A 26549-nucleotide genomic window follows, 5' to 3' on the forward strand; every position below is an offset into this window, starting at 1 on the left:
CTATAGGATCCTTCACTGCGTGTTGCTTTAGTGACTTGCTGCTGATGGAGCTTGTTTTTAAACACCTCATCAGAGTTTTCCATTTATTTTCAGTAATCGTTTTCTCCTCGTCAGGGTCAGAGACACGCATTTACATCCAATGTCAGTTTAGACTAGCCAATAAACCTACTGACGAGAGAAACCATAGAACCTGAAAGAAGACATCTCTGACTTTCTCATTTGGGCGCTAAATCTACATCATCGGGCATAGACGGGTGACATGGGTGATGTTACGAACAAAGCAAGAATGACCGCAATTATAAGACTTTGCGATGGCACTGAAATAATGGCAAGAAGTCAGATGAATTAAAGGACTTTTGGGTCCAACATAGTATACATCACATTTTAGGTGTGAGTAGTGCTTTTTGTTTACGCCTTGAGGACTCTTGACATAACCAAACGAAACAACGAAACACATTTTCCTCCCAAACATTTTTTCCTCATGGATTTGTATTTCTTTTTTTTGCTCATTTTTGACTCATCAAGCAAAAAAAAATAGGATGCCTTAACTCAACATTTTGGTGAAGTTTGTCATGTGAAGTGCAAATCCATATAGTGCAAAACAATGTAATGGTTTATTTTGAGACGCAAACAGGTAGCACATAGCATGTCACACAAATTACATAATACAATAAAAGGATATTTGAGGCAATCCAAGAGTAAATATACTCTGTAGATAACAAAACTAGCATTAAATAGGTAATTAAGATATTAAGTTTCCCATCAGAAGGTCATGAGTTTGAATTCCAGCACCACCGAGCTACCACTTTTGGGCCCTTGAGCAAGGCCCTTAACCCTCACCTGCTCATTGTACATGATGATTTGTCAGTCGCTCTGGGTAATGGCGTCTGCCAATTACCGTAAATGGAAAAGCCTGCATAATCTCTGTGCTTCTGCCTCCTCTTGTGGCCTCGCTTGTTCTGTGACTCCAAACACCTGTGTTTAAAACGCTGATCACCTGACCGAATTGTTGAAGTGTTGATGACAACTCCTAAAAATGTGCTGCTATAATCTGTTCGGCTAACCCCCTAAATATTACGCTCCAGATGCTATCACAGTGCTTCAATTATTTCCCATTAAATACTAAAATGCATTATTAGACCGCCACAGGATCCACTGACTCATGCAAATATGATTTGTTCATGATCTGGTAAGCATTTCAAAGCACATATTTGAGATGTTCTTGGAATGACACAGAATACACACATATTACACAAAATGGGCTTTTTAATCATCTCATCTCATACATCATCATTTAAGGATTTCTTTGTAATAAAAATTGCCTAACATCTCAGCTCATCCCCCCTCCCCTCATTTAGGATTTATGGAGTTAGGCGTAGAAGTAAATTATCTGTGATTCAAACTTGAAGCACAAATTTACTGCTCTTAATTTAATCAGTCCATAACTTAGATCATTTCCTTTCAATTTACTGTAAATGGAATTTTGTTTCTAAGTACATTTTTTTGTTTGTTGACTGTAGGTGGCAAAAGTATACTTGTGGTACACTTGTAATTTTATAACTATAGCTATTATGGCAAAATTACATTTTAGACAGGAAGTGATTTGCACTCTATTCCAATTGGAAACACTTTAGGGGTTATATGCGTTTTTGTACACACTTAGTGAGACTCCTCTGTGCTCAAAGGACTTCGAAGGGACATTCTCATTGTTTTTTGTCTAAATTACTTTTAGATATTGCTTTTTTTTCCATATCTTTCTGCCAGGTTATAACTCAAGTTAAGTGTTACATCATGCATGAGACCTGGTATTATAGTTTCTTTTGCATAAGCAGCCTATTTTATGAGTAGTATTACAGATTAGAGCAGATATACATGTGTATAGAATAGGGTATATAAAGATCCTACTTTTAAATGTGTTTTTGTTTTTAAACTTTGTTTCTGAATTTAAAACTAACTTGTGATATGTAGGATTTTTATGCATATAAAATGACCCTAATGCTGGCAAAACTACTGGATCTGAGGTCATCTTCATCATTTATTTAGTCAGTATCAGAGACTACATCTACTGACTTTACGAATGTATAACCCGTGATTAAGGAATCATCAGTGCTATAACGGAATTGTACTTGCATGTGTTTCAAATATCCGTGTCTAAAAATCTTTCTCCTCTTTCCCCCATCTGCGGTACCTTTTCCTGGAGCAGAAGACTACCCCGTGGAAGGTAAGAACACTGTTTTCACTTTCTTACTTTGAAAGCGACTTGCCATATGCTGGTGTTAAAACTGGACCCTAACATGAATTTGTGCTCCCTCACCTGAGGGGCATTGTCAGCTTGGACTGCGGTTTGGATAACTTCCCAGGGGCTTTTGATTTGCTGCTATGAAACCAAATGATTGATTTCTTGAACCCTACTTCTTTACCCCTTCGCAAAACAACCCTTTACTTTTTTCTCATTACTTGATTTTATTTTTGGTTTGTACCGAGTGCTCAGTTGTGCAATGTTGCATTATGGACCTTTTGCGTAGAAATCGGTATTTCGGGGAAATAATAAGCAGTAATGTACAGTATGTTACACTTACCATAGATGCGCTTCTTGACTGTGTATGCTACACTTCAGATTAGCTCATCACGTATGCATCCTTCAGGCTATAATTAGCTTGGTTTACTCTTCTGGGGAAAATCACAATTTTAATGGGTTATTTGCTTAATGGGGAAAATGCAAGCAATGGCCATCTCTCAGTAGAAAGAAATGCATTATAATACTACCAGGTCAGTGCCCGAGGGGTAACCTGCCAAGACCAGTCTGCCTCATGGCTCTCAGAAACAGCCGTGAACATGGTGTTCCTTATGCTTAGGGAATGTTGCTTATATACTAATGGATTCCCTGCTGGCTGTAATTGATAGGTGGCATGCATAGGTCTAGCTCTTTCAAGCTTGATCCATGGGATAAGCTGCAGGTATCTGTGAATGCTGCCCGTCAGAATTCACAGCTGATGAATTACCTAGTCTATCCAGACTAAAATCTTGGGACAGGGTCACTATGGCAACACCAGCGGCCAGATGTTTCTTGAGTAGGCAAGCTGTTATTGGTTGTAGATTAATACCACTGGACGGGAAGAATGAAAAAGGGGTTGTTTTATATATCCGTGTATAGAAAAAAAATAACTTTGGTGAATCAGCATAGTCTGAAATATAGATTTTGATCTATTTTTGAGCAGTCCACATGAGAGGGAGGTGGTGGCAATAAAATGATTTGAGACATGAGAGAGAAACCCTGGTATACAGATGCAGAAGTGTAAAGGCAGAATTTACTTTATTTTCTGTACAAGTATATTGTAATAAGGCAGTAATAAGGAGCATTGGAAAGTCTTTATGATTGCAGGAGCAGATCTTGGGTGCACATCTACAGAATCCATTTGTGGTTTTGTGACTATGTCTTAAATAAAAATGTATAAGTGATGCACTGGATAATAACCAAATAGTCAAATGATCAGTCATTGAACTATTTCACTGTAAGTCTTGTTTGACATATTGTACATCATAGACCAGATCAATTTATTTTTAAGGAAGGTTCTGTGCTAAATTCATATACATATTGTACATTGTGTTTGAAATATACAGCAAATACAAATTAAGGTATTTTATTGTTTTGCTAAAGACAAATCCAGACATACTGGATTTCAACTTGGTTATCCCCATCATTGGGTGGATTAAAATTTTGACTTTCTGTTCATCACAGTACAATCCTAGCCCCAAACCATTTAGTTTTCACTAGAAATTTTTAGCCAATCATAAAGAAAGGAAGCAAGTCACATTGTCTATTCAAAATGAATGAGCACAAAAATGACACATTTTTGTCCTCATTATCAAAAAGAGGTGAAAAGAATAGAAAAACAAAATGTCTTGTCATGGCAAAATCTACATTTGAATTGTCATGTGCTGAAATGTGCGAGCTTGTTTTGAAGAACAAACCGCTACTGATTGTGACAAGGTCAGTTGGGAGGAATATTAGGGAGTCCAGAGCAGTGTTGTAATGATATGGTGTATCATATTCTTTATGGCTGTAGAAAAAAAAGCAGGCAAGAAATCAATAAACTCCAGGAGCCAGATTTGATATAATACAACATTTGTCTAATTCTCTGCTCAATTTTGGCAGACTTTTTTTAGCTAATTTATTCCAGGCTAAAGAAATCACCACCACCGTTGGGAAGTTTATAGCTGACGGCATAAGTCCCTACTCAGTAATGGATTCAAAAATGCATTCAGTGCTTCAGAGAACGACGTGACTTTGAAAGCCTTGCGAACATCATGATGGGAAATAAAGAAAGAGCTTCAGAAACACCCCACTGAGTGTGCCACCAGTTGACGTTTGGCTCGAGAGCTAAGGCTTAATTGGCTGTGTTTCATTTTTTCTTTTATTTCTAATTGATAGCTTTTAAACCAGCATATTCTATCGATTAATTTTGTATATAATAATTTTATACCTCCGATGTCGGAGCGTCAGACTACCAGGGTATGGCATGCTCTACTTTAAAGTTCTATGTGAGGGGCGAAAAGTTATGCATCAATACCTCCATATTTCTATGGAGCACATACTTCCCTCATGCATGTGTATGAGTTTCTCGGCTGATGGCACTAGTTGAGAGCAATCCTGACCGTGTGGAGTGTGTTGGTGAACCGGAATGTGATGAAGTGTCCCGATCAGTTTCACTCTGCTGCCTGGCAGGGAGTGAAAGGAATGTCTCTCCCGCTGGGAAAGCTGCACTGTTGACATCAGAACTGAGCCGTTTCACCCTGAGAACATCCTTATTTACATTTCACAGAGGAAAAAGGTGATGCAGGGCGGGTTCCGTGAACGAGAGCTGATGCAATAGTTGTAGAAAAGCAGGCCCCTGTAGTTCATTTCAGAACGCATTTGTGTTTGGTTCAATTCAAACGAATTAAGCCCATTTGTCTTGTATCACTCTTTACTTTACATTAGGCAATAGCCAGGTGGCTAATCAGGTTGTGGATTTGATTCATTTTCTATAATAGCAGCTTGAAAAGAAGGTCCAGTTATGCTCATTCATAGCTTATTAAAAAAACCAAGAATAAACGTGTTATTCGAAACACTGAAACCATGTTGTTGATTTTGGTGCTGTTTTCTGAGAAGATTTATTATTTGTATGTTTCCCTGATTTTTCTCATAAAACCATTCCTACCTATTACCCTCATCATTTAACAGCTGGCAGGCAGGAGGTCTAACACAGGGAGAAGGCTACCACATGCTCCCTCCAAACACCAAAGGCCCCCACTTCATCTTTTTGAACTGCAGCTCCTGCTGTCACATGGCAGTGTAACACACACACAGACGAAAATGCTTCTCACTCGCATGGACACACACACAGACCGCCGCTATTGCTGTGAACGGTAGGGAATTGGTAGCATACAACATTCCACCTGCCTTCAATGTACGATTCTCTCAGTTGCCCAGCTGCAGATGTAGTTAGGATTCAAGCTTTTAATCTCCAGAAGATAGGCAAAACAAGAATGACAAGCTAGAATAAAACAAGTGATGACAGGAGCTGATAACGCCCAAGAAACAACAAAATTAAGAGGGAATAGTTTGCAAATTGATGTTATTGGGGAGATGCACTTAATAGGGTGCTGTAACATAAAATCTTTCCAGATCTTTCCATCTTCAGGGTGGAAATGTCCTGGCACATTGAACCCACTCATAGCTTGTTTTTTTCCTGTGATGGTACGCCCCATTGTATTCTACTCCCTGCTGCTTTATTCATTTTAGCTCAAAGTTGAGTCAATCAGACTAATTCAACACCCAGTATCATAAATGGTTAGATTTCCCCCATGATGTGGCCTTCACTTGGTGAGTTCAGTATAACTGAACCAAGGCAACCTGTTGAGCTGGACCTGAAATTGGTTCCTTGGTATGGAAAAGATTTTACACATGGCAAATCTCTTGGCACCTTCCATAATTAACTAAACAAAATGTTTGATTAAATGTGGAGCACCTCGTTGCTCTTATAAATGTAATGTTGGTTCTTTACAGATTTGCTCACTGTCAAGTGGTATTGGCTTCATCACTTAATTACTACTGGCAAATAACTCCCATGGATGGCTTTTGAGGCCAAGCATACTCAACATAGATCCTTAATTGTACACCAACCGTAGTTTCCACCCCTGCAGTTCACTTTACTCTGCCCTATTTTTGGGGAGTTTTGTCTAATTAGGGGCACTGACCGAGTCTCAAAAGGTTGTCCTAGATAAATGAGATCCAGGCAGCTTTAAAACCCAGCAGTAGGAGGGAACACCCAACCTGGAGGTAATTTGCTGAGGAAGCTATGGAAATTGATGAGCTGGAAGTATAGTGACCTGGTTTTTCGAACTGAAATCTGACACACTTTCAGTATAACCAGAGACACCAGAGGCCACCGATTATCTCGAATAATAAAATATACAAAAATATCTCGACTCGGGGAAGACGATAAAACTCTTAGCAGAAATTGTTGTCTTTGAAATGGGTCAATTCAGAGGTGTTTTTTTTGTGTATGTGGGTCAAAGTATAAGTAGTCTTTATCTTTGTAGTGAGTCAGGGGTCTTTATCACCTTTAATACATTTGACCAGGTTTGATTATTTCCTCCCATCTGGCTCTTACCCAAAAGATATTAGTTTCAGAGCTGTGAGATTAATTTTTGGATTGGGTTCGGGGAAGATTTGGGAGGATCTTTACTAGATGTATAGACAGAAAGATGTAGATGTACTATTTGTATTGACAAAAAATAAAATCTAATAAGATTGCCATGTTGGAGCATATAAACCTATTTTTCCTGATCACTGTTCCACATTTTTCTCTGTTAATCCATGAGGTACATGCAAGCACTGTTGACTAATCCTGTCTTTACGCTGAATGATTGTACTTTGTGTTTTTGCTGCTTTTTGTTTCATTTTGTCAAATCCGCATTGACGGTTGGTGAGCATGTCACCCCATGCAAAGGACCCTCATTTGAAGTTTTTCACGATGTTCAGCATCTCATCTGAAATTAGTCAATAGAAGGATGATGTTGTATGATGTAAAATTGTATAACATTAAAAGAAATCTGTTTGAGGAAGCAATTCATTTAAAAAGCATAGATTTTGCTCAGATTATTATAACTAGACTACATGCCTGATGCCTCATGCATTGAATTGAAACGTGAGAGCACTTTGTTATGAACAGAAAATAATACCCATATTACCTTAAGATCACTTTTAGGAATGGGCGAATTATGTTCCTATTTTTTTTTTAAACACAAGTCAAGAAAGAGTGTAAACTCTAGAGACAGTTGAGACTAGACTAGAAACTCAAGAAACTGTGAGACTTGCAGATTCTGAAATGCTCAAACTGCCAGTCTTGTAAGTGGAAAAAAACTTGTCAGGGCATTTTGGGATGTGTTAAAGAAGTTAAGTAGCACTGACTCGGAGTAGAAAGTATACAATATTTCTGTGTAATGAGTGGTATTTAGGTCCAGGGAGGCATTTGAATGTAACCAACTAATTATTTCTCGTCGGCTTCTGCCCTGTTAAAGATGCACAGCGTGTGCATTGAAGGTCAGACAGACCTTTTTTATTTTCAGTTTTTTTTTTTTCTCCCTCCATGCACACAAGTAGCAACTGAATGAAATGAAGGTCATTTGGTTTTCAGACACAAAGCACAAGAGCAGGTGCAAAATAGTTCTTATATCAGGCCCATCGTGCATGATGCCCAGGCCTGGAAGCATTTAAAAAGCCCCAAGGAGAAACACACACTCAACACTCATACAGCTCACAAAACAGCTGTAACCCTTAAACTCACGTTAATGTGATATTAAATCTTGCTAACAGTTCTTTCGTCTTCTTTTTTTTTTCTGCACCTGACTCAACATCTTTGCAGATTTGCCCAATGAAAATGTGTAATATCCAAAGAAACATCCTTATATGTCTTTACATTTGTTAAATGTCTTTATCTTATGACCAGAAGCTATGACATTGAAACCACTGCCATGTGAGGTGAACAGCAATCACAAAAATGAGGCAGCAAGTAAAGAGTCATCTCTTGAAGCTGATTTGAAATGGGCAAGTCTGAGGATTTGAGCAGTGGTGGAAGAAGTACACAATCTTCTTGAGTTAAAGTAGAGATACAGTAGGTAAAATATGACTCCAGTCAAAGCCAAAGTGCCTTCTTTAAACTTTCACTTAAATAAACGTACAAAAATATTTACTTTTAAATGTACATAAGTATCCGATGTACTATCGTTTACAATGTCCTAATATCATTTCTGTCACAAGTCTCGTAATCAACTCAGTTTATGTAAAAAGACCGTTACTCTTAGCACACCAATCTATTAAAAGAATGATATTAATTAAACACTGATATCTATTACAATTAGCATGAGGCCAAAACCTTCTTTTTAACAACTTAAAAAAATAAAAATAAATAAAATATGCAAATAAGGCCACGGGTGTTGCGGAATCTGGAGTTTCTTCCATCATTCATTCCTCTGAAAATGTTCTGCTCGCTGCTGAACTCTACGTTTGTGCTAAGTAGATACCGCCGAGCGGCAATCAAAACAAGTTCAAAAACAGAGCGCGCGCTCTACCCTGATTGGCGGCTTGCTGCGTGCTCGACCGGTTAAGTTTTTATCTACTCATGAATAAAAAGTAACGACTGATTTCGCGAAGTGTTAGTCTCCCCAAATAGAAATACTTCAGTAAAGCACAGATACGTGAAAAAGCTACTTAAGTACAGTAACTAATTACATTCACAGTAATCCCCCGTTTATCGCGGTGGTTACGTTTCAAGACCTCTCGCGATAAACGGGAAAAAAAAGCGCGATAAACAGAAGCCACCCCAAAAATGCTATTTTATGTATACAGTACTGTTCTGTATTAACATTTTACTTCATTTTATAATGAATAATTATATTTTTATTGATAAATTTAATTATTTCTACATAAAACTCCATAAACAACTCCCTTTAAGTGTTTTGGTCTATTGTGCTATCCGCGAGAGACCGGGAAAATCAGACAAACAAAGTCATTTTGTGGCAAACGCAATTCCATGATACACCGGGTGCAGGAGATTCGAACCGCAGTAAAGCGGAGGATTACTGTATTTTGTTACTGTCCACCACTGGACTTAAGTGATTCTGATAAGGACCAAATTGTGATGGCTAGATGACCAGAGCAGATCATCTTCAAAGTGACCGGTCCTGTGGAGTGTTCTCAGTTTGCAGTCAAAGTGCTTCAAGGAAGGACCAGCAACAGAGTCATATGCAGCCAAGGCTCATTGATGCATGTAGCGAAGAAAAGCTACCCCCCCTGGTAAGATCCCACAGAAGAGCTCCTGCTGCTGAAATTGCTGGAATAGTTACAGCTGGCTATGACAGAAAGGTGGCAGAACACACAATGCATCATCACATGCTGAGTATGGGTCTGTTCACTATTTAAAGCGCCGAAGAGCCGGCCTGGTCCTATGAATCATGTGTGGTGTTTATCTGAGCAAAATATGGCAACAGGATGTATTATGGCAAGAACACATAGGTGGGATGAGGCTCCAGACAACGAATGACTGGAAAACCTTGGGTCTTAGCTTTCACATGGAAGTTATTTGGACACGTAGCACCTATCTAAACATTGTCACAGACCAAATACACCACTCCATGGCAAAGGTATCTCCTCATGGCAGTGGCCTCGTTCCGTAGGATAATGCTCCCTTCTGGAAATTGTTCAGGAATGGTTTGAAGAGCATGACAAAGAGTTCAAGATGTTCATTTGGCCTCCAAATCCTCAGAATTTAATCCAATTGAGCAAACAAGTTCAATCCATGGAGGACCCATCTTGCAACTTTTAAGACTTAAAGGATCCGCTACTAACATCTTGGTGCCAGATGCCACAGCAGACCGTCAGAGGTCTTGTGAAGTACAGTACATGCCTCGACATGTCATGTTAGCAAAGTTAAACCGGCATTGATTTTGCATTAATTAAAACACCACTTTATACAGAAAGTGGGATTTATCTGGGGTTTATCTGTCAGTGATATTGGAGGAGGAGGGCAGGACCTTTGGGATTCAATGTAATCAAAATATCATCACTTCAAAATGTCATTGTAAATTTGTGGGTATAATCTTTTAAGCTCTTTTGACCTTTTTTAAAATCTTTTACAAGCATAACCCTGTATTTAAATTTTGAACTCCTACACGAAATGAGTCTGGAGGTGGTATCCTTTGGACTACTAAACCGGCATTGGTGACGCATCCAGTCTGAGGAGCTTCCCAGTCACTTCAAGGTTGTCTTATGTAATTGTACAATCTGATTCAGATTAAATGCCCAGTTATCGGTTTGAATCAGGCTAAAATGTGTAGAAATGTCTCGCGTCCTCCTTGCAACGATGGTAGCAGATTTGACTTCTCTCTCTGTTGTCTTATTCTTCTACAGCAGACGGACTCCAGTGAGACCCTACAGGCATAAAGGCTGGCTTTTGCACAATCCTTAATCCTGTGTCATAAATCAAAGCTCTGCACAGATCCAGCTGCCTGAGTATCCATTTTGTACATGCACACACACACACTCTCTGATTTTAATGTGCTCTTCTCAGTGCCACCGTTTGTGTGGTAGAGATGTTAAATAGTTCAGATTTGATAGAGCTGCTGTTATGAAGTAGCCTACATCCCACATGAATTAGGGTTACAGGGCATTTGGAAATGTTGTTGCCTTTGTCTTTTTACTTATTGCTTCTGTATTTCCCCACTGTGAATCTGCTGCCGTGTGTCATTCTCCTACTACCAATATTAGATTTTTTTTCTCTACATTTCTTTATTGTTCTTTTCACCATTTGCATTCTTCTTACAATGACACCTTTACTTTTTTAAGAAATTTTATTTTTATCCGAAACCATGTGAAGGTGTGCGTTTGTTTATACTGCTATTCAAACTTTTTGGTTTTCTGCCTAGAAAAGATCAATTCGGGTAGGAAGCAGCTGTCCAAACAGCCTGCGTAAAAAAAAAAAAAAGTCTAATTTCCTTATGATTTTTTTTTTGTATAGCGAAACAGACACAGGCCTAAAAATCAGTTTAAATTCGGATACCTGTTGTCAAATTGTCCTGTGCTATTAGTTCAGCATTAAAACAAAAGAGCACTTGCACACACTGTTTCCAATTTATAAATCAATTAATCACCCATTTAAATCAGTCACGTGAAGAGCTGATCATGAGTGGTGTTTTTTATCCCTCAGGTGATAGTACTAGGACTGGTGGATGTTGTGAATGTTGCTGATAAACCAATTGAGAACTACATTTTTTCCTTGTAGTTTGGGTTAAAATTTCAGTGCAGGACATTATTTTAGTCTGCAGTTTTCAGAACTATAGTAGAAAGTGCCGGAAGGTTATAAGTATTACTATTATTATCAAGTAAGTTTGTGTTTGAGCTACAACAAGGAGGCAAAAACCAAAAACTGCTTTATTTGAAGTTAATTTCTAATAATTACAGAAAGAAACAATGCATTACATTATATATTTTATGTTTGATATTGACCTGATACTGATACATGTTTACCATTGGTGAAAATCTGTAAAAAAAAAAAAAAAATCGAATTTAAAGTTTTATATATATAGCACCTTTTATAACGAGCCAGGCAACAAAGTGCTTTACAATAAGAAGTACTAATTAAAACAAATAGAGCATTCACAACCAAGTATCAGCCCAGAAACACAAAAGAAAAAGAACTGAAACATAACATCTTTTAGGGAATAAAAGCCAAAGGAAGAGGTTTTTTTACAAAGATTTCAAAGTATCCAGATTTGAGACTGACTTTATTTAACAATTATTTAACAGTTTAGGAGCAGCCACAGAAAAAGCCTGGATCACCTCTGTCCTTGTACTTAGTCCTTCTTAAAAGAAGCTAACAGGGGGATGTAAGTAAATATGATAAAGAACGGATCTGTAGTAAGTCAAGACGATATTTGGAGCTGAATTATTTAAAGGTTTATATGCAAATATTAGAACTTTAAACTCAACTCTAAAACATACTGGAATCCAGTACAGTGATGAAAAAATAGGGTTAAGTAAAAGAAAAAAGAAAAAACATGACACTTTGGGTTTTTAGGAAAAAGAGAGAAAAAAAGAAAAGACAATATTTCCATTCATATTTCTATTCATTTTTTTATATTCTATATCAGGGTCTGTTTATTTGATAGAATATTACAGAGAAACACCAAAAAAAGTAGGCCAATGAACTATACAATATTATAAAAGTAGTTCTCAATAACCAGATAATTACACGAGGGTGTTCAATAAATCAAAGCATTAATGCCGGGTTTTTCTGATTTAACACACTGCATAGTACACAAAAAGAAACACTGCATCTCAAGCCTTCTTCGAACAGCATACTGTACATAGCATTCAGCTCACATCTCACTAAGTAATAACCAAGCCACTCACCCATGAACCAAATCGGGGTGTTACAGCACTAAAAAAAATAGTTTTCACTATTTTCTGACAGCCTACATGTCATTCACATAATTTCAGCTATTTAAATAGTATTTCTAATACCGTATGAACATGTCGTGAATCAAATTGAGCAGAAGTGTCTTCTTTTTTTTTTCTCTGCTTCCTCTGGGAGGTCCTTAATGTGTTTGAATCCTACACTAACGGAGATAAAGCTCATGCCATGCACACTGAGCTGTTCAGCCAACTCCAAATAAAGCCTTTCGTTTAGCAGAGCTCTGTTCGATCTTAAATCTTTACCTGGATGCCAGGATCATGGGAGTAGTTTGCTGTATTGAATAAAAGTCACAATGTATATACTATTGTTTAAAAGCTTTAGCGGCTGTTTTCATCAGACGTTTTTTTTTTTCCCCCACAGGGAATAGTTGTTAAGCAATACGAACAACACCTTGTCTCCACTTAAAATTTTTCAAATGGTATTTTTTCATTTCTCTTTTTTCTTTACTCATCTTTCATAACCTGAGCAGGTCTGTGAATTTGTATTTTCGCAGTTAATATACCGTATTTTTCGGACTATAAGCCGCTACTTTTTTCCCACGTTTTGAAACCTGCGGCTTAAACAACGAAGCGGCTAATTTAATAATTTTTCCTGGGTTTTTCTCGGTTTCAGCCAAAAAACTGAGCGAACATTAGACCAATGAAATTTCCGAACGGAAATGAAAAAACGCACCTCACCTGTGTTCTGAGCTGCACGGCTTCGGGAGAAAACGCACGACGATGCCAAAAGATAAACCCCCGAGTGAAATAGTTGTAAGAGGAACGAGAAAGACCATGAACAATGACTTTCTTGGTCTGCTACTGTTTAGATACAAGCCGTTGTAATGCGTTGAGTCTGGGTGAAGGGAGAGCTCGCTAACTCCAGTTGCAACAGAAATCATATAAGCACAGACAGGTTTCCAAAACTCATGCTTTTTTAATTTTCTTGGCAACAGTGTTAAGGGTTAGTTAAAGAAACTTAGAACTGAGCATCAGAAAATAATAAGGACATAATCCTCGTCTTGAACATACACAGTAATACCGGAAAAATAATACAGTAATACACCGTGTGTAACGTGTCTTTGTTAAAGCCTGTGTAAAGTACATTAGTGTAGACGGCTTATAGACAGGTGCGGCTTATTTGTGTTAAAAATACAAATATTTCTAAAATTCAGTGGGTGCGGCTTATATATGGGTCCGCTTTATAGTCCGGAAATTACGGTGTGTTATATAGCCCCGTTTATGCTCATGGGCTCGTCCAATAAGAGAATGTATTCCACAATTAATGGAATTTTCAGAATATTTACACAACCTGTAAGAAAAATGGAATGTGGACGCTTCCGGGTGGTTAGCTGATATAAGTGAATTTTAACTTAATTTTTTTTTTGTGTTTTTAAAGAGTAAGCGAGAACAGAAAAATAAATGTATATTTATATAAAAGCGTTTACAGATTTTCCACAAGGGTGCAGGAGATTCAAACCGAGAGATTACTTATTGACTTGGCACAGTGAGCATAGTGCACTATGTTACATTCTCCAACAGGTTAGAAGAGGGTAGTATTTTATACCATATCTATTGAGCACACATAGTGAATAGAGGGCCGTCAGTCAAAATAAAGTAAATTTCAAAGTTGAATGAAATGATAACATTTTAACATAGCAAATGTAATAAAATATTTAGAGCATGGCAAATTATGCATCTAATAATGCTTCTCTAGTGCTATAGCAACCCTGAATTGATTGTATAGCAATAATTATACAAACCGTGTATCCCTGTTCAAATATGAGCAAACTTTTGTTTCAAGCAGTAAAGAAACTGTGGCTACATGCTCCATTTGTAGATGTTAAATCAATCAATTTAAGGCAGATAAGTTTGACAAGTTTGGACAACTATTATTTTCACTAACTAAGCTGATATAATTGAATTTCTTATTTATGTATTATATTATAATTATATATTCATTAATTTGTTTATTTATTAAACCATATAAATTCAAAGTGTTTGTTCTACATTTGAATGTATGTATTTACTTTGGATACAAAATAAAGTGCATATTTAATTATATAAAAAAATCTTGCTGTATTCATTCAGTATTAATTAATTATTTGTTTTGTGCATATTTGTATGTATTTGTGTTTGTAATTAATTGATTGAATGATTCAAATATAGTGCAGGCTTGTGGCAGTAGACCTACATATTTCACACTGAACAGTTGTATTCCCTCTGTATGCTGCATCACACTTTCCCTCCTCTGTTTGAACATTATACACACCATTTCACATGTCAAATATTGGAATTTCTCTCGCTCCTTCTCAGGGCTCTGGTTTTTCCTAGTTGTCTCCCCAGATTATTAAGAGACTGTTATAGAACAACGGTGCAGGACTTGAATGTAAACACCTACATTTATACGTGGACAAGCGCAAGGATGTGAGTTTGCTACTTAAACAAATGTAAAAATAAGAAACTCTGTGGACCTAAGGGAAAGTCTCCAAGTTCACTTTCGAAGTGTTGTGAAAAATGGCCCATGAAAAAAACATGCAGGGATATGATGTGGTATTGCTCCAAAATCCACAATGATCTCTGTCTGAGGTTTCTCTCTGGGTGAAAATCCTCCTTGTTCTCTTGCAGTGTCACACTGTGGTGCTATTCCTCTATATGCACAGAGAGCCTCGTAAACCTCACAGCTCTGATAAATCTAACACCGGAACTGGCGGCGTGTACCACACCCCACTGTGAGGGTGTGATGGGGTGTGTGTTGTGTGTGAATATTTCTCAGAAGATAGCAGTGAGATAACGGCTCTGTACACCTTGTAGTGGCACACACAAATGCATACCCATACACGCACTTTATTGTTTTACATAAGAGAGACTCACGCCAAAGTTCACCTTTAAAAAAACAACATAAATAAATGAAGCACTTCTCATATGCCTTCTTTCCCGGTTCTGTGAACTGTCTTTTCCTTTTAAACATTTTTGGCATTCTGGAAAATTTTATAAAATGGAAAGCCTAGTTTTTAGGTGTCACCTGTAACAAGATGGAGGGAAGAAAGGTTTTGTGGATAAACCATGTACAGTGCATTTAGAAAGTATTCAAACGTTTTTCATTTTTGGTATGTTGCAGCTTTATACAACAATTTGATATATATTTTTTAATTAATCTACACTTGACAACGTGAAAACAGATTTCTAGGAGTGTCTGTAATTCTTTTAAATAAAAAAATCTAATTAAATTGTTCCTAAAACACTTAAAAATTAGCTCCGGTGCCTCTCAATTCTCTAAATGTTTCTAAACCATGATTGAAATCTATCTAACTTTATTGGTTGGACATGATTTGAAAAGGCACACTCCTTTCTATAGAAAGCCTCACAGCTGACGATGCGTGTCAGAGCAAAAACCAAGCCATGAGATCGAAGAAACTGCCTGAAGATTTCAGATATAGGATTGTTGCAAGGCACATATCTGGGGAAGGCTACAAAAAATTACTGCTGCACTGAACATCCCCAAGAGCATGGTAGCCTCCATAATTTCAATTACCAAGAAACTTATTGTCGTTCTGACTGGAAATCCATGGAAGCCTGCAACAGGCCCCTCAGACTGTGAAAAAGATTTTCTGGTCTGATTAAACCAAATGTTTGGCCTCAATTCTAAACATTATGTCTGGAGGAAATCAGGCACTCAGGTGCTCATTACCTGCATAAAACTATGCCAAAAATGAAGCATGTTGGTGGCAGCATCATGCTGTCCGGGTGATTTTTGGCAGCAGAGACTGGACAGCTGATCATGATTGAGTTAAAGCTGAATGGAGCAAGGTACAGAGATATCCACAATAAGAATGTGTTCCACAGCACTCAGGACATCAGACTGGACCCAAGGTACACCTTCCTACATGACAACAACCCCAAGAAAACACAGGAATGGCTTAGGGCGACATTGTGAATGTCCTAGAGTGGCCCAGACAGAGCCTAAACTACATTTCTAAAATTCTGCTTTCACTTTGTCATTGTGGAGTATAGATTAATGAGAAAAAAATCTATTTTTACAATTCCAGTATCGAGCTGAAAAATGAAAAAAATTCCAAAAAGCGAAGGGGTTTGAATACTTTCTGAATGCACTGTCTGTCTCCTTTCACAGTATGTAACATTTGTAAAACGTTTGCTTCCCGTAGTTTTTAGCTCACTCACAATCATGCTCACTATTTAAGGTGTATGAGATTTTAAAATCTAAAAGCTATCTAAAATGTCTCCACATTACACTGTGGTTCTACCTTCAGGCCATCAGTTTCTTCAAGAATCTATTCATAACTCCTGCTTTTTACTCATGCGTCCACTATTTCCCACACCGTGGACAGCGGTAGAACAATTATAGATAATAATGTGAGAGAGAATTATCTATGATTGTTCTCCTGAGGTAGGGTTAGGAGTTTACTCAAGATCTTCCACTTCAACCCATGAAAAACCTATTTTGATGGCGCATTCTTTGTGAAAAAAAAAATATTTAATGCTAAAGCATGTAAAGACTTGGAATTCACTACAGATGTGAGCTTTGTGGTTTTGGAAAAAAACTATATATGGCTTAAAAAGTCAGGTGTCCTAATACTTTTGGGACGAGCGCACACTGTGAATCAAGCATGTGAATGTACAATTTTAACTGATGTTTTGTGCATCTGACCAGAGATTACAAATACTTCCTAACTGTACTTCGTATTTCACTAATCACTACTTCACTTTATTTATTAGACAACTTTTTACTTTCATTCATTAAATTTTGTACACAAATATCTGTACTTTCACTTCTTACAGTTTTAAACCAGCCTCGTTTATTTAGTACATGGTCAACAGTACAAAGTAATGGAGAGTGTGTTAGAGAAGTGAAGAAAAGAGTGCAGGCAGGGTGGAGTGGGTGGAGAAGAGTGATAGCAGGAGTAATTTGTGATGGAAGAGTATCTGTGAGAGTGAAAGGGAAAGTTTATAGGACTGTGGTGAGACCTGTGATGTTGTATGGATTAGAGACAGTGGCATTGAGTAAAAGACAGGAGGTGGAGCTGGAGGTAGCAGAGCTGAAGAAGTTTTCGTTGGGAGTGACGACGATGACAGGATTAGAAATTAGTTTATTAGAGGGACAGTGCATGTAGGACGTTTTGGAGCCAAGGTAAAGGAGGTGAGATTGAGATGGTTTGGTCATGTGCAGAGGTGAGACATGGGGTATATCGGTGGGAGAATGCTGAGGATGGAGCCACCAGGAAGAAGAAAAAGAGGAAGACCAAGGAGGAGGTTCATGGATGTGGTGAGGGAAGACCTGCAAGTAGTTCGTTTGAAAGAGGCAGATGTAGAGGACAGGGGGGTGTGGAGACGGATGATCCGCTGTAGCGACCCCTAATGGGAGAAGCCGAAAGAAAAAGAAGGTGACATGATCAATATTTTTTTTCTTCTCATTGCGTTTTAATCTACCACTGGTGTATCACTTCCTGGCTTTCACGCACCACAAATGTATGCTAGTTTATGAAGCTAACACCAATGAGCAAGGCAGAAGGCAACAAGAAGTCTGGGAGTAAAGTGGATGAGACGGAGGGAGTCAGTGATGTAAACATGACTGAGAACAGACACATTCCTGATCACCTGATCATCATCATCTTTTCTTTGCTTGTGTTCTATATGGTGGTTGTTCAGCCTGGATACACTCATTAGATACCACCTGGACTGCATGAAGTCCTTTCAACATACTGAGAGATGGTACTTTAAAATCTACATAGCTTTAGGGTTTTTTTTGTGTCAGAGGCAGCAAAATTACACACATCCTTTACTCAACCAGAAGTACAGATACTCATGTTTTAAAAGACTCTGGTAAAAGTACTGACAGTTTTTTTACTCAAGTTTAGGCTCTGACATAAACTTAAGTAAAAAAGTATTTAACATTTTGTTTCCTCATGAATATGAACTAAAAACATCAGAATTCTCTGGATTTACCATTGTAGTTCTGTTCTTATTTGAAAGTAGCCTGGGACTCTTTGTCACACACTTTTAAAATCCACCCACTTGGTAATTTGGGTATCAGCAAGTGTTTATCTGGACCTTGTCACCTATTTTCCGGTGCACCTCGTTGTGAGATGAAGCACATTTCATAAGAAAGTATGAAAGTTTTTTTGCGTTTCTGCCTTCCGGGAATTTGTTTTCACTGCTGAACTTATTTGTTTATTAATTTTTGTGAAAAGTGTTTATTCATTTGTTTCTGTTTGTGGATGCAGATCTTAATTCGTGCTGTCTTGATGGAGTCTTGCTCTAAACTGCTCAGATTTTTATAAATAGCTTTCTTGTGTGGAAGAGACAGAAATATAGAGGCAAATGAAAGAGAATAAAGAGAGAGAACGAGAGAGTGCCAGACATGGAAAAAAAACAGAGTGAGGGATTGAGCAAAAGATGGAAAGAGAGGACTGAAAGGGAGAGAAAAACAGGCAGAGAGAGGGGCAGATAGGATGAGGGAGAGAGAGAGTGACAGAAAAAAAGAGGCATACATGAAATGAGAGAGAAAGAAAGATGGAAATACAAAGAGATAAAGGGAATGTAGAGATGGGGGGGTGAGACAGTCAAAGATAGAGGGGGCAGTAATAGCTAGAGGAAGGCAATAAGAGAGAGATAGGTGGTAAGAGAGAGAGAGAGAGAATAAAAGGGAGAGAGAGCTAATGTAATAAATATGGAAATTAGAGAACGGTAATTGTTTTCAATTTTTTTTAAAACCCCACTGCTGGCATAACTGTATAAATCTTTCCTCTGCAACTCAGATATTCATTTAGCCATTTCAGATTATCATGCTCACTCACTTCCCCCACTTTACCCCATTTCCATGTCTAGAAGCACGGCCTCATCAGTTAAAATAACACAAATTCTGCGTAATTGGCTTGACATTTCAGTGGCTTCAGCTTAGCAAATATATCACAGTCACTCATAACGCATGGCTTTATTCTTCTGCCAAAAACTCTTCCGTCTCTTTTTATCTTGGACATACTTGCAAAGTTCTTCCATTCTGGGTCACTTTAAGCAGAAAACTAAGTACAAAAATGATCAGTATTGGTATAGAGGCTTGTTTGTGCTTTAGAGCATTAATTATCCTGTTATGAAACCATCTTGTTTATTTGTGCTTTAATTACATTACTTTTTTTTTTTTTTTAAGATTATATTTAATTTGCATGATTTTCCACAGTCCCCAAGTGTGGTTGATTAAAAGAGACAGGTTTTTAATTTCACTTTGTCTCAGTGTGTTAATGAAGCTTTTAGACTGATTTTTATATTTTTTTTTCCAGGAAAGATATAAAGCAATAAAATGGTCAACATGCATATTGTATGCTGACAGAAATGCAGGAATGGTGAGTTGAGGAATAATGTAAGCTACCCATCTTAGTGACGCGAATGTGGTCTGGTCTTTTAGCAACCACTTTCTATTTTCTTTAGGGCCATGAAGGATGCAGAGCTTATCCCAGGAACGCTGGGCATTAAATGTAAAAAATTTTACTATTAATACCTTCGGTTCCTTGTTATGTCCACTACCATGTTACTTACCCTATACCTGGTTCTCTACCTTGCCTCTGTGCATTACTGTATAATTACTGTGTTTTCTGTATAGTCACCAGATAGTCACTAGACATTTTTACAAACACACACCTGTATATATTTTGTGTGTGTGTGTATGTGTGTAGCTCTATTGTTGTACCAATGATGTTGAATCTTATCTAAGAGAGCACCATGCTTATTCTGTGGCCACACTGCCCTTTTTGTTTCACTGACTTCCATTTGAATACATTCAAACCGTGGAGACGGAAAAGGTTTCACGGTTTTGCAAAGTTTTGCATTTCCCTGCATTCCAGTTCAAGTTCAAGTTTGGTGAATTCTGACCGAAAAAAAAAATGCGTGTCCTAAAAAGATGTGTTCAGAATTACAAGCTGAAGAAAGCACAGATTAATTGCAAAAGATCCCAAAAGCAACTTTTTAATAGATACATTTAGTAAGAAAGTTGAAAAAGTATTTACTGTATTTATTGTGTGTATTACTGTAGCTTTAGAAACAGCAGTTTAAATAATTGCTTATATGATGATAATACATAGTATTAGTATTAGTTTTAGTATTAGTATTCGTAATACATACACTGTATAGATACAGAAGTAATCAATCATTTACCAAGCATGAACTAACCTAAAGGCTTTTCTGGGAAAATGTCATACACCAAGTTTTCACTGCGAACATAAGCTAATTGGCTATTTTGCTAAATGTTGTGTGCTAATTCTAATGCTAGTTGACCTGAGCGAATTTCAAGGCAAACTGATAAATCCACTAACCTACCGATATCATAGTGGAACGAGATTGGTCTCCTTCCAAACAATAATTCTTCCTCCTTCTCCTCCGAACATCATCCCCACCATGCCAGCATTCACTCTTCCTAAAGGTCAAGTACCCAGTAAAGATAACGTTTTCCTCTATTAGATGTTAAGGCACCATTATTAAATGCTAAATACATAATAATATAAGTGCATATTAGTTGTATTTAAATGTATATATTAATATTCAGGGTCATTCAGGAGGAATTATCCCACTTTACATTATTCATTATGGGGAAATTCGTATTAGTATATGAATATTGTACAGTGCAAATCGTGTTTCGGAACAAATCAAATTGGTATTCTGAGGTATGACTGTATATACTAATACATGATGTGTATAATGTATACAACGTATAATATGTATACCTTTACTTTAACTCAACTACATGGTTTGTGTACTTCATCCACCACTGCTAAAGACAAAGCAAAAAAAACTTGAGAGACTTCACTAATGTCAGTTACCCCAATAAATACTGACTACCAACAAAAATAATTCATTTCAGCCAGACTGACCTGAATAAATACATTTTTAAAAAATGGCCTCAGCAGTTTTTACTGAAGACGCCACTGTTTGATTTCTAATGAAAATTGCACCTCCAAACCAGGTGCGAATCTTCTCTGACCTTTTAAATTAAATGTTAAGCGTAAATTAGTTGTCAGAATAGAACAGGGAGAGAGAATGCGCATGACTTCCGCCTGTCTGATGTGTTTTGACGGCTGAACTCTGGGTTACCCGATGTGGTCCGGCATGCTAAGCTGAGGTCAGAGTTCCTAGTATTCATGAATCAATGATGAATGAATAAATAAAGAAAGAACTTTGAATTTCGACTTTAAATGATACAAGAGCTCATGGATTGTGGGAACAATTCAATGAGCCAATTACCTTTCTCATTATTTAGGGGATTTTCTTTTTCTTTTTCTTCAGGCTTAGTAATTCAAAAAGCAATTATACTGACAAGTTTTTAAAACAAATATTTGATATAGAAAATAGAAAAAAAATATAGAGACGGATGTTTGAAAAGACACACATGTCTTGCTTTCACACTGTCAGCTTTTGAGCTCCTACTGCTCATTAAAGCTTCTGCTGACCCCTTTGGCTTTAAAGATGCTAAATTAATCAGACATGTGTGTGTGTGTGTGTGTGTGTGAGTGTTTTTCTTTCTCTCTCTCTCCATTTTCTTTTGCCATGTTTAAGGGAACATTCTAAAATGGAGACATATGCAAACCACATGTTTATCATAAGAGAAGATATAGAATTTAAATGTATAATTTAAAATACATGTCTAGGGTGCTGGAAGAATAATAGAGAGCCTAAAACAGAAACATGTGGGACGCCCTACTTAGGATCTTCCTTTTTTATAATAACATTATTGACAGGAGAGTGAGAGATTATGCCTCGCCCAACAATACGACACTTTTGTTTCGCCCTGATCAGCAGACAGGCCATGTTTTTTTTTTTTGTTTGATTGTTTGTTTTGTTTTTGTTTGTTAATGTCTGTGTAATCTACCTCTGTTGTATTAAGGAGGTTTCTGTGATGCCTTGCCACTTATCCATTCATCTCTCTTTCATTTAATTACCCATTATGTATTTCATTATTCTCCCGCATGTCATTTGGCATAGAGATGATTTCTTCATTTTGCATGTTATTAGCGGTACACAGAGAATACCATTTTGTCGGTCGATCCCCTGAATGGAGGAATAAAATGCTTAGAAGATCAGCACAAATCAGGATTTTGGCAAAACAGCTGTCAACACTCTGAAGAGAAAGAGGGGGAATGAAAATAAGAAGACGGGAGGGAATCTGTGTACCGTGATTGAATCAGTGTTCCCTCAAATGCTTAATAATATAGGAATCTATTTTTGATTCTAGCAAGGGATTTCTCTCTCTCTCTCTCTCTCTCTCTCTCTCTCTCTCTCTCTCTATATATATATATATATATATATATATATATATATATATATATATATATATATATATATATATATATATATATATATATATATATATATATATATATATATATATCTTTTCTTTTCATAAACGCTGACAAAAACAGACCAACACAGGTAGTATTTATAGGAAATCCCCATATAGCATACTGTCTGACATGTACAGTTAATCAATCAGATCTATACTGCATTAAGAAGTAATTAAAATGTTCATTCACCATAAAGACTCCATGACGAGTGTTGCGGGCAGTGGTGCACACCAAATCCCCTGCTGATCCATTTTGATTGATGTATACACACACACACACACACACACACACACACACACACACTCACTCAATTATACACAAATATTTGTTGGTGCTTCTGTTACTACCTGTTAGTAAGATGAGCTACAGTGAAGTGGTGCTTGGGAGATTTCATTTATTTATTTAATTTTGAGGATGGTGGTGAAGTGAATCGTATTGGTGCTGCTCTGTCTTTGTTGTTGCCACAACCACAGTCAAACCTCCTTTTATTGGTATGAAAACACTCGCCGTCTACGTACTACAGATAAACAAGAATGAAGTGGACAACACATTCACATCCAGATGGGAAATCCCACACTGTACTTAGTAGTAAGCATGCTCTTCACAGAGCTCTGCTAGTGCAGGCTAACCCAAGAGTGTAATCCGCCATGTTGAATTTGCATACAACACTACACATGACCATTGAAATGTGGTGTTTCACGAAATAAAACCCCACAATGATATGGTGGACCTTTCTGTAGATTCCCCAGTGTCAACGCCTGTCCCTACATAATGTTTTCCATCATCTGGAAGTTTCATATCTTCACTTCTATTTTCTCTGCGTTATTTCTTTGCAGCTCCCAGAAACATGCCAGTAGGTTACGCGGTACAGTAGGTGATAGTTTTCTCAGGCTTGATGCACAGTAGCTGGGAACATACTGCATCACTCCACGGCCTCAACACCCTTCCACAAGATTTAAAGGTTGGGTCCTGACCTGGCCGAGCCAATCTGAATTGAATGTGGATTTATAGAAGTGTCGTTCTGAGTCAGGTTTTCAAGTTGGAGTGTTATTCAAAACCCTAACACAATTTTAAACGCTAACAATGTGCGATGTGGTACTTAAACCCACAGGGCATCCCAATATGGCTGGCTGTATTTTAGCTGCATTTCCATGATAATTTATGCTAATAGAAAATGAAATTGCCAGCCATTTATCCTCAGTTTATCTCCTGATGGCGGCCATTAAAGCAGAGACGGGTGACTGATAAACATCGCATTTTTGCTGAAGTGTGTGTGGCCTGGTGTATTTACTGTGAGTATTAGTGTAGCTCCAGAAACAGCAGTTTAAATGATTGCTTATATGATGATAATACATAGTATTAGTAGTAGTACTACATACACTGTATCGATACAGATGTAATCAAATTACAGTGAAGAGGGAAAGTAATCATTTACCAAGCATGAGCTAACCTAAGAGGTTTTCTGGGAAAATGACATACACCTTTTTACTGCGAACATCAGCTAACTGGCTATTTTGCAACACAGTGTGCTAAATGATTGAGTTGACCTGAGCGAATTTCAAGGCAAACTGAATAATCTTTACTTGTAAAATCAACTAACCTGCTAGCATTTCTAAGAAGAATTGCAAGTTGTAAAAAATAAATCCCACTTTTTCCCCTGCGAATGCCAGTCAATCACATTGGCAAACATGGGCTAATTTAATAGGATTTCTAAATGCTAACATGTTAGCCTGCAGGAATTTGGCTTAAACATACCAAAATCAGTTAGCGGACAGGTGTAAGGGCATAAGCATTCAATATTTGCTCTCAATGAACCACTATTTCAGTCAGCAAATTTAGTGTTTGCAAAAATAGATTTTGATTTAGTGTTTGTGTTTTATTTTGACTGTTTTTAAAGCTGCTTCTTTAACCTTGATTTGAAATTCACTTCGTATTTCTTGAAAGTTTTAAAATGATGCACATGGGAGGTGTTGGCTTAACAGTTAAGGCGTTGGACTTTAATTCTTAAGGTTACAGGTTCAAATCCCACCACCACCAAGATACCACTGCTGGGCCCTTGAGCAAGGCACTTAACCCTGCACCCTCCAATGCACAGTTGTAAGTCTCTCTGGATAAGGGCGTTCGCCAAGTGCCGTAAACGCACATGCCGCTTTCAAAGAGACCCAGTTATTATACTGCTTTATCAATTAGTCAAACGTATTTCACATATTCTTATTATAATCCAAAAAAAATAATCTACTTTCCTGGAACTTCTCTATAATACAGATAATTTGGTTCTAGATATTTCTGACCATCAATGAGGAAAAAACGAAACCTGCTCTATTCTTTGCCTAACGAAGCTATTGTTTTGCTGAATTGTAATTATGGTTTAAGCAGTGTTATTATTAGTTTTTTAATTTTTTAATTTTTTATATTTGTAATATACTACTTTTTTATGATTGTTTTTAATAGAAGAATTTTTTTACATACATTTCAATAAAGAGACGCACACATTTTGGTGTTTCTTTTAGGCTGAGGTAAAAACAGGATGGAGAAGCAGCATCCATCACAAGCTAATTTCCATAACTGAAAATCAGAGCTGTTACGTAATGAAGCATACATGAAATTTTGTGTGCTTTTGAGAAGGCGAGGGGGAGGGAGTTGGAGGAAATGAAATGTTTATATATATATATATATATATATATATATATATATATATATATATATATATATATATATATATATATATTTATATTTTGCTTCGCAGTGCTTAGTTTTGTTACATATATACCATCTAGTGGACTACTTAGGATGCCGCCATTTTGTACTTTGATAGATGCTAAGTGGTTTGTTTACTATATATTTCCCTGCTGAAAAAACAATAGAATCTCTCATAGAGATTCGTGTGTAATAGTTTTATTGGTTATAATGAAAATTTCATTGGTTTTAATGTAAATGTTGATGGTCCCTGTTGGTCTCTACTAGCATTCTGTTAACTTTTATTAAAAAATTTCGCGACAAACGGACGCCACCCAATAAATGCTTTATTTATATTGTTTAATCTATAAATCATCCTCCTACACTCTTTAAACACAAAGAGAAAACATTTGCAAGAATATAGCGAGATGAATTTTGTGTTTATTCATAGAAATTTCACATTTATAGTGAGTACTGAAAGTACTGTAGCGTAGCCTATGCATAGTTTCTCTGCTTGTTTATTAGTTAAAGTGTCCTATGACGTAAAAAAAAGTGTTAAAGATACACGTCACCACATTCTTTATTTTCATTGGCTAAATCTGGTTAAGTATGTCTTCAACTCTGCCCTTTTTTTTTTTGACATCACAGCAAATCACAAGCCAGATTAAATGAATGGGCCATTCCCATTGGCCAGACCAGCTGTTCCTCCAGCCGTATAATTTAGATTTCCATCATCTACCCTATGTGTTCTTTGTCTTATGTAAATGCATGATGTATTTAGACGTTTATATTTTCGTTTATATTTTGTTTATATTTTTTGTTTAAATGTTTACTCATACAAGGTCAATTAGAGGTGATTTTTTTCCACCCTCATGAAAATGCATTGTTAAATATGCACTGAAACGACACAGCAGTTTATTAATCGCCAAAGCTGCTTGTTGAGTCTCAGTTCACACCTAGAACACACTTCCTCTGCATATTATTTTTAGAATATGTGCCTTTTATTTAATGGATTTTGCTCTTTCAATTGG

General features: G+C 37.1%; 1 protein-coding gene across 13 annotated transcripts in view; it reads left to right on the forward strand.

Annotated features, from left to right (window-relative positions):
* The window catches only part of nrxn2b (neurexin 2b), a 634852-nt gene that overhangs the window by 125791 nt on the left and 482512 nt on the right, over positions 1-26549 (forward strand). For all 13 annotated transcript variants that reach the window (XM_046843343.1, XM_046843331.1, XM_046843340.1 and 10 more), the window contains exon 3: positions 2204-2221. In XM_046843343.1, coding sequence (XP_046699299.1) covers positions 2204-2221 — 18 coding nt within the window. The remainder of the gene's footprint in view (positions 1-2203; positions 2222-26549) is intronic.

This window comes from Silurus meridionalis, chromosome 28 (assembly GCF_014805685.1).
Source record: "Silurus meridionalis isolate SWU-2019-XX chromosome 28, ASM1480568v1, whole genome shotgun sequence".
Classification (NCBI taxonomy): domain Eukaryota; kingdom Metazoa; phylum Chordata; class Actinopteri; order Siluriformes; family Siluridae; genus Silurus; species Silurus meridionalis.